Raw genomic sequence first — 14090 nt, 5'->3', positions numbered from 1 at the left:
TTCTGGCAATTAGAAGGTTCATCTCAAACTTAGCCACTACGTGTGAACCCTTCAATTGGAAAATGAGAAAAAGGAGCCAAGTTTATCTGGGGTGAAGAATGTCAAGCACCTTTTAATATACTCAAAGAATACCTCCTGAATCCACCTGCCTTAAAATCTCATATTGTAGGCAAACCTTTACTCTTATATCTATCCATCAATTATGAAGCCCTAGAGTGGTTGCTTGCTCAATATGCAGATGATGGGAAGATATATGGCATCTATTACATAAGCAAGACCTTTATGGAATATGAGAAGAAATATAATAGGTTGTAGAAAACATGCTTAGCTTTGGTTTAGGCGACTCAAAAATTAAGGCATTATATGCTATCATGTGAGTTAGGGTCATATCTAGGCTTGATCCAATTAAGTATATCTTTGAAAAGCTTGTCTTAACTGAAAGGATTACAAGATGACAAGAATTGTTCATGAAATTTAATCTAAAGCACGGCTCTCAAAAGTCAATCAAGGGACAAGCCATAGAAGACCACCTAGAATATATACCCATAGATGAGAAGATAAGAGCCGATGATGATTTTCCTGATTAAACTATCTTGGCCATGGAGGAAGAAAGTAAAAAGGATATTTAGAAATTGTATTTTGACATATCTAGAAACATCAATAGATATGGGATGAGATTTGTCATCATTACTTTAAAAGGTGACAAGATTCCATATGATCTCAAATTGGACTTTGTATGTACTAACAATGTCAAAGAATATGAAGCCTTGATCCAAGGATTGAAGGTCTTGATCAAATTAAAAGTTTGAAAGGTTCATGTTAAAGGTGATTCAATGTTGGTAATCAGGCAAGTTGTTGGAGAATGACAAATCAAGTAGGAAAGGTTAATCCCTTATACCAATTTGGTTTTGGATTTGATAAAAAACTTTGATCTCATTGAATTCTCTTATGTGAAAATAGACAACAATCAATTTGTTGACAACCTTGCAAGTCTTGCTTCCATTAATAGAATGGAATAAGATCAAAACTCTAGATCTATCTCAATTGGATGACTAGAAAGACCATCATGTGAAAAGAGAGAGAAGGCACAACTAGAAGAGGTCAACTATTAAGGGTCGCAATATGGGAAACCATAATTCTAAGATATCAAACATCTTAAAAAATAGGACCTTTTCTGAGAATGTAGGACCGCGAGATAAGAAATCCCTTGTAAAACTTTTCCAGAGATATTCTTTTTTAGGTGGAATCCTATACAAGAAAGGGTATAGCAAAGATCTGCTTAGGTGCCTGGACAAGGAGGAGGCCTATAAAGTTCTAGAAGAGTGCCACAATGAAATTTGTGGTGGCCATATAGGCATCTAGATGATAATTAAGAAAATTCTCAAGTCAAGATACTAGTGGATCACCATGAACTCCAACTGCTACTAATTTGTCAAGAAGTGTGAGAAGTGTCAAATCCATGGTCATGTTACTCATTCACTCTCATCAGAATTACATTTTGTTGCATCCCCATGTGGGACTTTTGATGTTATAGGTCCCATTTATCCTCATGCATCCAATGGGCATTGATCCTTGAAGCCACAAAATACTTCGCCAAGTGGGTTGAAGTTGTTCCTAACCAGAGTCGAGGGCAGCATGTGGCATCTTTCATTCATAAAAACATAGTGTGTCATTTTGGAGTCCCTAAGGATATTGTGAGTGATGATGGTTCTCATTTGAAGAATGATAATATGAGGAAAGCATACAAGAAGTTTGGCATAACCTTGCATTTCTTGGCCCCATATTACCCCCAAGGTAATGGACAAGCTGAGGCCACCAATAAAACCATCATCTGCATAATTAAGAGAACAATGAAAATTGGTCATGATCGGCATGAGAAGTTGCATAATGCATTATGGGCATACCAAACTACCATTCATACCACTACCAACTTCACTTCATTTAAGTTAATGCATGGGACCCAAGCCATCTTGCCCTTGCAAGTGCACTCACCCTCTCTCAGGATTGTTGTTGTCTTAGAAATGCCTTTAGAAACCTAGCTGAAACTTAGGTTGGTTGAGTTGGATCTCATGGATGAGAAAGGGCTCCTATCAGCCAATCATGCAAAGAGATACAAGGAGAATCACGCAATATTATGTTAAGCACGTGATTGCGCAGTCTTTTTGGATAAACGATTTACTCCTACGTCAGATCTAGCATACAGGGCCACATCCTTTGGAGAAGTGGCACCCAAATTGGGAAGGACCATATGCTATTAACCAAGTCTTGTCTGAAAACTCTTATAGTCTAATTAATGCTGATGGAGTTGAGTTATCCAACCCGATCAATGCTTCTAATTTGAAAAAAACAAATATTTCTAGACCGGGTCTATTTTTTAAAATAGTCCATTGTTATATAAGTATGATGTAATTCACGAAAGTTGAGCAAGAATGAAATCATAGAGATTGAAGTTTAAATGGATGGTCACACTATAAAAATGAGAAAGGCAGTGAAGGTCGAACTGTTTAATGCATTGTGTCCTAATCAAAAGCCTTAAGGAGCAAATATTGGAGACCCTTAGGTAGGTGTCCTGAGTCAATGGTTATAACACTATATAGGACCTTCTTAGGTGACCAACTTTGCAAGTTTAAGATCAGGCATAAGTTACCTTCTTCATGACACTGCTTCTCAAACTCCTTTGGTCAGTCCTAGGGGATCCCTAGTCACTTGCCTTGGGTGGACTTCAATAACCGAACTAATCGAGAGGTGAATAAGACAAAAAAGTGGCTAAGTGTAAAAAAAAGTATACTAAAGTGAGAAACCCCTATCATACTCCTAGGCTTTGTGGTTTTTGTGATGGATATTGCCCAGTCATAGGTCTATGTGGAAATGGTTTGAGAGATGAAAAAAGCCAACGAGGCCATAAAAAAGGGTCACAAGTGAAAAAAGAGAAAATTTTGTATTGATCTAAGAATGGGAGGTTATTGATTGGGGAAAACCATGAAAAGTGAACAGACATGAGGTGAACCTAGACTTATCTCCAATATTTTCTTTCTCATGGGCTTAAGAGACTCTCCTAAGGCACTTTTCCTGTTTGGTGGCATATAGAGTTTTAAACTCTGCAGAATCCATTGTGGCAGTCCAGCATTATGGATACTTAACTTTGGGTTCCTATGACTAGCCACCTTTTAGTTTCATTTTAGGAAACCAATATGAGGATGGTAATGAGGCCTAGCCAATTCTCATTGGTGTGGAGTAATCTTGAAAGAAAAATGGATGTCAAAATGATTAAGTTTCAAAGACGATTTGAATGAAAGTGCACTCATGCAATATAACTGAGGAAATGCTTGATCATTTATGAGGGATATATTTTTAAAGGTTGTTAAACATTTGGGCATGATAAGTTTATTCAAAAGTTGCTCATATAGGTGTATATGAGCAACTTTTGAATAAACTTATCTTGAGTCAACCTCTCACTCACATGCTATAAGTCACAAGCAATCATTCGTTGGAGTCAAATACATAGGAAAATCATGATCATATCATATCAAGTTAAAAGCCAATGCATGTACATCACAAATATCAAAATCATGTACATCATGAATAGAATCTCGATCTAAGGGGATCCTTGTCTCTGTGATTCTCCCTATCCCTCCTTCTCCAACTTGCTGAAAGCATAGTCAACATGCCTATCAACACCGGTGGTGAAACGACTGATTATTTTCATTCATGATTAAAATCCAATCTGAGTGTTAGATTGAGACAGATTTTGGTGTGTTGGAAAGCTAACATCCTATAATTTAATTCATCATTTAAGTGAAAAAACTAAATTCGATAATTTTAGTGGTCAAAAATTCATTCAAAGTGGTTCCTACATAAAAAAAAATAGGATTTTTACTGAATAAGTCACCTTGTTTTGGCAATAACTTTGATGTCAAACTGACTTGATTTTTGTCATATTAGAAAGCTAAAATCATCTAGTTTAATTGATTATTTTGGACAAAAATCTTAAGAATACAATTTTGAATGCCAAAAATAAAGTTGAAGTTAAAATAACTCTTAAATGAGTTGAAAACACTAAATTTAGTTGAATGAGTTGAAAACACGACCCTAACTAACCCTCATAAAAATAGTGGATTTTTTTTTAAATAATTACAAAAAATTACCCAAGGATCTAGGGCATCACGTATTTAATATATCAAACCACAAATCATACCATGCATTGAATTGATTGAAGAATACATCAAACTTTATTAATTTAATCAATTTATCAAATAGTCTAAGACATAAAAATCATTTATATCCATATGAGTATCCTGTCAAAAATTAGAACACCAGTCATAAGGCTCGCAGTCACCAGCCAGCTAGTCAGGACATCACTGAGCATCTGTGCCTATAAAACAGTTTTAAGAAAATGGCTAAGAAGTGAAGTCCTTTGTATAATTTTTTCTAAAAATCCAGTAGAAGAAATAACATAAATAAATTCATACATAAATTTTAGAGAAATATCACAAGCATTAACTTAACACAATTATTCTGTTATTCAAGCATTCAACCAAATATAATAAAGAAACAAATATCATGCGAAACCAAATAAGCATGAATGCATGAACTAATGTTGAACAGTAAAATATGCATGATTCAATACACATGCATGAATAACTTACTAAGTTATTTATCATAGTTGTTTTTGCATGCATGTCTTTATTAAATGCACACAAATTTAATTTTTAATTTTTTATAAACTCACAGATACTCAAAACACGTATAAATTTTTGAAGTCTCAGTTAGGTTTCCAGTTATAACTTAACACACAATTTGTATTTTATTATTGGTTTCCATACTTGTTCCTCGATTGATATAAGAAATCCTCACATTCCATTGAAATATTATAAATCTTCAGTTAATGCCAGGACATCAATGAAAATCCTCAACCATTGATGTCACTTTTTTGCTATACCAAAACTACAGTTGAGTCAACCACACCACCCTCAGGCAAATTGGCTGAAATCTTTCTAAAATCATGGACGGGGGGTGAACCACCATATTAAGTTCAGAGGTACAATCACACACGAAGTTTTAGTATCCTCACGATCCCCCCATGACCGTCATCAAAGATTTTCACACTATGGAAGGGATATCAAGAAAGAGATTAATTACACTTTTTGGTCTTTTTTTCCATTTCAAAACACTTTCAGATTCTTTACGCAATAACCGTTTTGCAAATATACATGCAAAATACACAAATCCTGGCCCTCACAATTTAACAATGTAATTAAATTTGAAAAACCAATAAATTTTCAAAAATAAATTTTGCAATGCATAAATAAAATCAATAACAATTGGAGCAACACATGCTCTTGGCCTACAAGGCCTGCAGTGGTTCACATCTGGCCATCAATACATCTTAAAAGTAATTTATGCATATTTGCAAAATTTCACTGAACATGCAACACACAGTTTCCAACATGTTCATAATGCATATTCAAAACACAAAATATGAATGCACATTAAGTCAAGCACATACTTATATAAATATAATGCTTGCCGAACACACCATTCATGATCAATTTCATGCATAATCAACCAAACATACATATGATCAGTCATGCAAACATCAAATAAATTTTAGATTCATGTGTATGATATGCATAATTGCAATTAATCAAATCAAAATCAGGTTTATGTATCATCTAAAAAAGAATACATATATCAACTTTAAACATGTACATGACCCATTTCATATACTCAATCAACTATACAAAAATTTTACCTCTGCTGGTCAGATAACCAAGCCAATAGTTGGGGTTGATCTATGTACATGATCAAAATCATGAACATGGGTCGGTCTAGCTGAAAAACACATATTTCTATCATGTTGGTTGATCCATGTACATAAGGCGGCTAGACCCCAAACAACATGTACAAGCCCTACTTGCTGATCTGTGTACATGTTCACGAACATGTACATGGGTGGACCAGACCTGTACCATGTGGGTGGCATGCTGGTTGATCCATGTACATGATCATAATCATGTACATGGGTCGGCCAGACCAAAAAGAGCCATGTGTATAGAATGTACAACATGCTGGCTGCACATATGCATGAGTACAAAGCTTGATAAAAGCTGAAATATGCAAATATATTTTCAGGTTCATGAGCATGTAAATCAAAACAAAATATACAAATGCATGAACATGTAACAAGATCAGATTTGAATCCAAAACAAACTAATTCAATGCATAAACATGTAACTAGAATAGGTTTGAATCAAAACAATTTGTTCTAATGCATAAGAATGGAACTCGACAGATCTTAATCAAAACAACATATACATGTGTTCGGCAAATCAGAACCAGATCTACATATATAAGTGTTCGGCAGATCTGATTCAATTAAAATAAACATGTACTCAGCAGATCTGCCTGAAACTTGGTAGATCTGAACCCAATCGCATAAACATATGCTCGACAGATCTGAACCAGATCTACATAAACATATGTTCGAGCAGATCTGCATGAACGTATGCTCGGCAGATCTGAATAAAAATATATATTCAGCTATATAAATACTAATTTGGCAAAACTAAAACACAATATGTTCATATGCATGGGTATAAGCTCGGCAAAATTTGAATGAAACAAAATCTATTCAAATGCACGCAAGTGAAAACTCGACAATATCTAATTAAAAAACATTCTTAGATGCATGATCAACAAGTCTTACATATGTATATACACATATATATATTCAGATTACAAGAGTCTGAAAACTCGACAAATATGAACACACACACACATATATATATGAGTATGGGAAATCAACAAAACACATTCGTCAAGCCCATAATATTATCAACCATGTACCTCCAATAAAATCAACAACTATTAAAGCACACACACATGAGTATAATATCGACACATACAGGTTATATGCATATTTTTATATGCATTAGCAATAAGATTAATTGAATTTAAGGCATAAATATATTTTAGAATGCATGAACAATCAACTTGTTAATATGCATATGCAAAATCAATAAAATCGATGAGTCTGAATATATATGTACTTATATATTTTCAAACGCATGGACTAGGAAAATTGACATACATGAGAACAAATATACATATGTATATATCTATATAAAATCGATAATATATATATATATATATATATATATATATATATATATATTGTTTTGAAATCAGATTTCTCTTTCTCCCCGCTAAACTCATGCTTAAAACAGTTTATACAATTTCCTTCCTATAAGAAATTAGGGAGAAACCCGTACCTTGATTTATAGCATAAAAAACTCAGAAAAATCAATAGATGCTTTAGAAAAAAATTTAATTTTCTTCCTCTTCTTCTTTTCTTTTCTCTATTTCCTTATTTTTTTTCTCTCTCTACATGATTTTTGCTTCTTGATTTTTTTTCTCTCTCTAGAACATGAGTTCTAGAGAGGAGATATGACCCCTTTTTATATATTTTATTTTATCATATTATTATTATTATTTATTTGTTTTTAGATAGGGGTGATGTCCCCTATAGAGCTCTCTTTTAGAGAGTAGAGTTCTACCAACGGTAGAACTCTACCCCTTTTAGATATTTTATCATTTTTTATTATTTAATTAATATCCTAAAGAATATTCTAGAGGGTGTCCCCCCCCCCCCCCCCCCCTCCTTCTTGAAAGCCCAGTGTTAGAGTTCTACCCTAGGTAGAACTCTACTTCATTATATCTTTAATTTAAAAGTTGATTTTAAAGTTTTAAAATGGTCATGGATGAATTTTGGATCTTGATCTGAATCTAAGAGCTAAATTAATATCCAAATCTACATAGATCCTACCTCGACCAGATCTTAGTCAATATGAATATTGGATAAAGTCTAGATCCATATTAACTTGGATCAACCAGTTCAATCCAATCTAAAAAAATGTCAAAAATAGAGGTCGATCATTTTTTAAAAATACATTTTTCAGGCCAACCGTAATCCGATTTCAAAAAAACAGGTCGCCAACATGATCTACATTCCAAGGTTGATCTAACGGTGGTCATACCTAAATTTTGCTTGAATTTAACATGAATTTTGCTCGTTTTTTATTTGAATTTAAAGGTTAAAAACAAAAAAATTCAAAAATCATAAATAATTTAAATAGTTCATGTTAGAGGGCTCTGGGCTACCAGCTGATGTCACCTATATTTTAATATATTTTTTCATGATTTTAACAATTTAAAATAAATATATAATTAAAAATTATATTTATTATTTTAAAAATCATGAAAAAATACAAGATATTACATATTCTCTCTCTGTCACACACACACACATATATATATGGGTGTGCATGCCTGTTTTTCTACCATTTTTAATTTTTTTAAAAAAATCTGACTGTACAAATGTACTCTACATAGTTTTTTTTTTGGCTTGAAAAATCAGCCACCCATCATTTTTTAAATTTCAAACTTTAAAAGATCATATTTTTTCATTGAAGAAACATGATTCAAAGGCCGGTTCCTAGAAAATTGACTATGTTGAACATATTTATGCGGTTAGATCGTAAAAAACAATTATGGCTTTTTGTGGTGCCTTTGGGTCATGCACTCTTAATCCATGCACAAACTACCTCTCTCTCTCTCTCTCTCTCTCTCTCTCTCTCTCTCTCTCTCTCTATATATATATATATATATATATATATATATATATATATATATATATATATAATGAGCATCACTAATGTAGCTAAAATAAATCTAATGGTTCACACAACCATGTTGATTATGTTAAACCATTGAATGTGCACCTCCTCATATAAGTTTTCATGTAGAAAAGCTTTCCAAACACCGTATAACTACCAGCCAAACATAACTGCTAAAAAAAGCAACTCTGATCATTTCCACACTTACCATTGGTCTAGAGGTCTTGTCGAAGTCCAGGCCGTCGTGCTCCTATGTGTATCTCATTCGCAACCAACCTTGCATTGTAATTTTAGAAAGATGTTGCTACTTGGGATTGATGCCATTCTTTGTGAATTTTTTGCCTTTTGAAGATACGACGTGTAAATGTTAACAAGCTAAGAATCTAATGCACACAAGCAGAAAAATAAACAAATAAATAAATAAAAGCTAGAAAAAGCCCTTAGTTCGTGTCATTCCTTTTTTCTAACTAATACTTTTCTACCTTTTGGTAAAGGGATTTCAGTTGTAGAAACCAAATTTCCAATCATTTTCTTCTCCTCCCCCTTGAGCTCGCATGAAGACCAATTATCCAGTGAAAGCCATAAACAATTTTGTGTGTTGGGCTAATCGATATGTACAGATCCCCAAGGAGGAAGGCCAATTATTCAGGAGTCATTAAGTGCAATTTTGTTCTGGAAATTTAACTTCTATCCATGTGGTAGTAGCTTATATTTTCTTATTGTATTCCTAGGTGTGCCACACTTGCGAGAAGATCCCCAAGGAGGAAGGCCTGGATGGGGCTGCTCCACCTAATCCCCGTGTAGGTCCATGGTTGAGGCTTCTGAAGAAAATTGCTGACAGTGAAAACATGACCCCTGAGATTGAGGTAAACGTTCATTGTTGTAGGCAATAATGGGTACAAATGCAGAATATTTGTTTTGTTGTAAAAAAGCTTCTATATAATTGGGCAAAGTGGCTGTCCAAATTTCTGAAATTTAGTGACCCTGCATTTAACGATATTTTCATTATTTTGGTTTCTCCTGAATGACTTGGCCATCTTTCAAATTAATAATGTTTAGTAGTTGAGTTACTTGACTCAGAATGACTTGGTCTTTACCACTGAGTCACTCTTTAGATGCTTTCGAGATGAGAGACAAGATTGTGGCCATAAAACCTTCAACTTTTTCTACACATTATTTCTTAAAATGTGGGCCATCGTGAAACAACTAGTTGCTATTTAGCCAACTTTCTATGCATTTTTTGCTAAGTGTTTGAGTGCAGTTTTTTTTAGTTTGCGAAGGGTGCCTTTTCATGAAAAATATCAGGCACCCGGACTCTTGGTATTGGATGTGACTCTCTCTTTATCCATGTGTCAAGCAAGCACCTTGTTTCATGAGACAAAGGATGTCCCAGTTCGTAATTTTTTTCTTTAGTTTTTTCTGTTATGCAAACGGTAGAAGATGATTCAGGTGTAGACTCCTCCAACATTGTCTTCTCAGTTTGCATATTGTATCAGACAAAATAAGAATTTTCTATAATACCAAGACAAACAATATAGGTAAACATGCAGAAAACAAAGACAAAACAAAAACTCAAATCGTTAAGGAGACAATAAAAAAAATCAAACATTGTGTTAAACATACCATGTTTATTATACAAGACCTACATCATATAAACAACAAAATTGGAGGATGAAATAGAAGCATACGAATCGTCGAAACAAATAAAAAAAATTATGTTTAAAAAAAAAACTGGTTCAACCGTTAAATATATTATTGAAAAAAATCATCGTCAGATGATTCCAAAATACTCGATAATGAAGTCTCACCAAAACAGTTGCCGAAAGTATTGCCAAAAAAGTCATCGCTGGGGACCACAAAGAACCCTAAAAATTTATGTGAAAAGAGCCTTGGTGCGGTGTTTCAGTTTTATACTCACAAAGTTTGCACATAATTTTATGCAAATCTCATGACATATGTGCGGACTTCATCAGGTATGTGCGATGTTCTGAAGTTTGAGAGTATCACGAGGTTTGCATAAAATTATGTGCAAACATATGTGTGAACTTTGTCATGTATGTATGATGTTCCGAAGTTCGAGATTAACATAAAGTTCACATATAATTTTATGCAAACTTCTTGATGTCCACAAAAAAAAACTTGTGAAACTCCTTTAAATGGGAGTTTTCGTTACCTGAGGAGTGAAGTGATATCTCATGTAAACTTCATCAGTTCTCTACATGCGAGGATTAAAAAGGTCATAACAAAGTTAGGTATTTGTGATTTTGGACATGGGAAGAATAGCGCAAATTGTGTGGCATTTAAGAAAATGCATAATATTTGTCCATGTGAATGTTGGTGGAACCATTTTTCTTTCCATTTACCTTTTCAGGCCTTATATCAACGTGTTGGATTCATATTCAGATTGGAGACTTTCCTTGTGCCGATAGTCATAGATGAATTTTCTACATTTGAAAAGAGGTACAAAAAAATCCAACATTCATGAAACTGAGATCTTGAGGTATCTTTCCAACTGGGCAGATTTTAATCAGGTCAGCCAAACTTTGATGGTCCGCCATCTAGAATACTGGCCATTGTTTCCTCCCCAAGAATTTGGTGTCTGATTAACCAATTTGGAAATTACTACCAACCCTAAGTTTTCTATATACATGAACATCTGAAACATTCTTGAGATCACTGCAATCCTAACAAAAAGAAATACCATCTGAAATGGCTGCAGCTGCAAGCAACTCAATAAAGCGTGTTTTTTTTTATATAGGCGAGCTGGGGTTAGGCAGACCCCCACCAGTTATACCATTGGGATTTGAACTTGCAACGTCCCAACACAATGTGACATGCACTAACAGCTCCTACCGAACAAGCAGAGTCCCCTGTTCTTTTCCATCTCCTAGCAGTTTTTGCTGGCCTTCAAATCTCCTAAGCGATTAAGCCCAAGGTGACAAGGCTGCAATTTTACTTGCATGACATTGTGCAAGGGCCTGAAGCTATCGCATTCCGCATGGCACCAAACCGACCCATCAACATCTCCTGCAACAATCCAGTAGCAGCAATGTTTGGCTCAACATAGGTGGTAGATGATGCACTCACTGCAGCACCAGAGCGCAACTCGTCACTGGTTGAACGTGCACAAGGTCTCTATTCCATGGCATCACTTGATTATGAATTTGGTCTGTTCATGATGCTCACTTAATCCTTCGTAAGCGGTCCATTCAATGTCGTCAGCCGGAATCCGGTGATGAATGAAGAGAATTTCCAGTTGTAGACGGCACTGGGGGGTGGGGGTACCAACGGGGCTCCGTGTGGTTGGTAGGAGCTGTCAGTGCACGTCTCCTTGTGGTGGGAAGTTGCAGGTTCAAACCCTAGTGGTATGTGGAATAATAACTGGTGGGGGTCTGCCTAACCCCAGCTTTCCTAAAAAAAAAAAGAGGGCACCGGGGTCTTTGCTAGCCCAGGGCCACTAAGTTGCACATACACACTCAAGCGTGGGCTGGCTACAATGTGACTTTGTTTCACTATTAGAGGTGTTCTAGTCTGTCATTGTTTGGAAATTTACTTTATATATAAGTAATTTACACTTATGAGTTAACTCGTAAAATGTTTCTTCTATCCCTTTACCTTAAATTTCACATTTCTGGAGCCCAATAGCAACAAGTGGTTAATGTGCATAAAGAGAAGGGTTCAAAATTAAGCAGAGCATTTACCAATTAAGTTTGCCCCATCTTGGTTGGGGTTAGTTCAAATTCCAGGGTCATCCTCCATTTTGGCATTCTACGAAAGAGAAAGCAGAAACAACCAAGTTGTGGGTAACTGAACCAAACAAAATTTCAAACTTTTGTCAGAAAAAATAAGAATCTTTACAAAAAAAAATTTTCTAATACGTAAGCTGGCGTTAGGAAAGACCCCTACCAGTTCATGAAAGAATTTGGATCACTAGGAAACCAATTGGGTGGCTTATCCTTCCATGTTCTACCATTTCCTACCACAGGTACTGACTAAGTTCCTAGCTCAACATTTACAAAATACATTTTTCAAACTAGCCTACTGATAATACAGAAAAGAACCTCCAGGTACTGATAATATAGGTGGTAATTGACTACACTTTGGGATCTTGGCGCAGCCATGCTAATGCCAAATGTCTGAAAAATATGCCCCATGTATATTACACCTTGCACAGAAACAAAATAAATTACATGGTCACAAAGTGGATAGCTAGAATCTGAAGCAAGGATTGACCCAACTCAAATTTCCTGTATCCAGACTTGGCTGCAGAGTGAGAATCAAAGATGCAATAAGCCATATTTGGAACTGTAAAAGGCCAATTTCTCAGAAGCTGGACATTCTTCTCAGCAAGAAATCCTGATCAGGCCTTCAAGGTAATAGTTGAGAAATTTCCATAACTTTGACAGCATACATATAGATGACAATGCCAATAAAATCAGGAGGGTGCTTGGTTTTCAGGTTTCCTATTAGTAAGCTTGCAAATCTTCTTTTTTCAGATTTTTGACAGTATCAAAATTAAACATAACCGCCAATGAGGATTCCTCTTATCTGGTAGGTAGCTAAGATGAAGAGACGCCACAAATTCAAAACCCATGGGTGCAAGTCCCTTGCTGGGTGTACTTCCTGGTAGGCAAGGGAAACCTGGGGTTTTAACAACAAATTTGCATGTGAATTAGGTGGTTTTCTCCCATTATCCCAGAAAAACAAAAGAAATTTACCAAAGCTCCAGATACCAATAGGAACACGCTGTTAATCAAAATCATCACCCTACAATTCTTTTCAAGGCCTGTCTGGGAATTCTAGGGAAAACTAGCCAACAAATATCGTCTTAAGGTGAACAGGATATAACATTAAGAGAAGCCCTCACACCAGGGACCAGCACAAATCCATAGTATTATACAAAGGAAGTAGACAAATTATGCTAATATTTACCATGATCAAGCACAAACTGGGCATCAAGGTTGCAACAGATGTCAGTGAGGGCAACCTCTTTTTTCATTGAGGGTCCTCAGTTACTCTACAAGAAAGCAGGTTAGTGTGCAAGGGCTTCAGCAAGCGGGCAGCTGAACTCATTGAGAATGTGCCTGTTCTTGCCGACATCCACTCCATGCATTCCACCCAGAAGAGATTGTAGATGTAACCTTGATTTAGAAGTGACAGCTAGAGATTCCTCATCTGGGTTTTCTTTGGCAGCAGCAATAGCTGCCAAGTATTCTTTTCTTGCAATTTCTATGTTTTCCAGTTCTCGATTATAAATTATCTCCTGTTAATTAAGAGAACCAAAACATGCACATCAGAACATGCATGGACATGCACACACTAATCACACGGAATACCAATAAAATAACAGAACAATCCATCAAAACAACCTGACAGGAAGGTTTACAAGAAACAAGCAACATACAGTCACCATTA

The 14090-nt window shown here is 35.3% G+C and overlaps 1 protein-coding gene across 2 annotated transcripts in view; it reads right to left on the bottom strand.

Moving 5' to 3' along the window:
• Nucleotides 1-13380: 13380 nt before the first annotated feature.
• Nucleotides 13381-14090, bottom strand: part of LOC149812969 (protein MICROTUBULE BINDING PROTEIN 2C-like) — a 42477-nt gene continuing 41767 nt past the window's right edge. Inside the window, exon 5 of one of the 2 annotated variants that reach the window (XM_089990859.1) lies at nt 13381-13938. In XM_089990859.1, coding sequence (XP_089846985.1) covers nt 13708-13938 — 231 coding nt within the window. In that variant the 3' untranslated portion in view covers nt 13381-13707. The remainder of the gene's footprint in view (nt 13939-14090) is intronic. The other variant, XM_089990860.1, reaches the window with a different exon arrangement.

Source organism: Nuphar pumila, chromosome 16, assembly GCF_984573655.1.
Source record: "Nuphar pumila chromosome 16, dmNupPumi1.hap1.1, whole genome shotgun sequence".
NCBI classification, from domain to species: Eukaryota; Viridiplantae; Streptophyta; class Magnoliopsida; order Nymphaeales; family Nymphaeaceae; genus Nuphar; species Nuphar pumila.
This window is presented reverse-complemented; position numbering and strand designations above follow the sequence as displayed.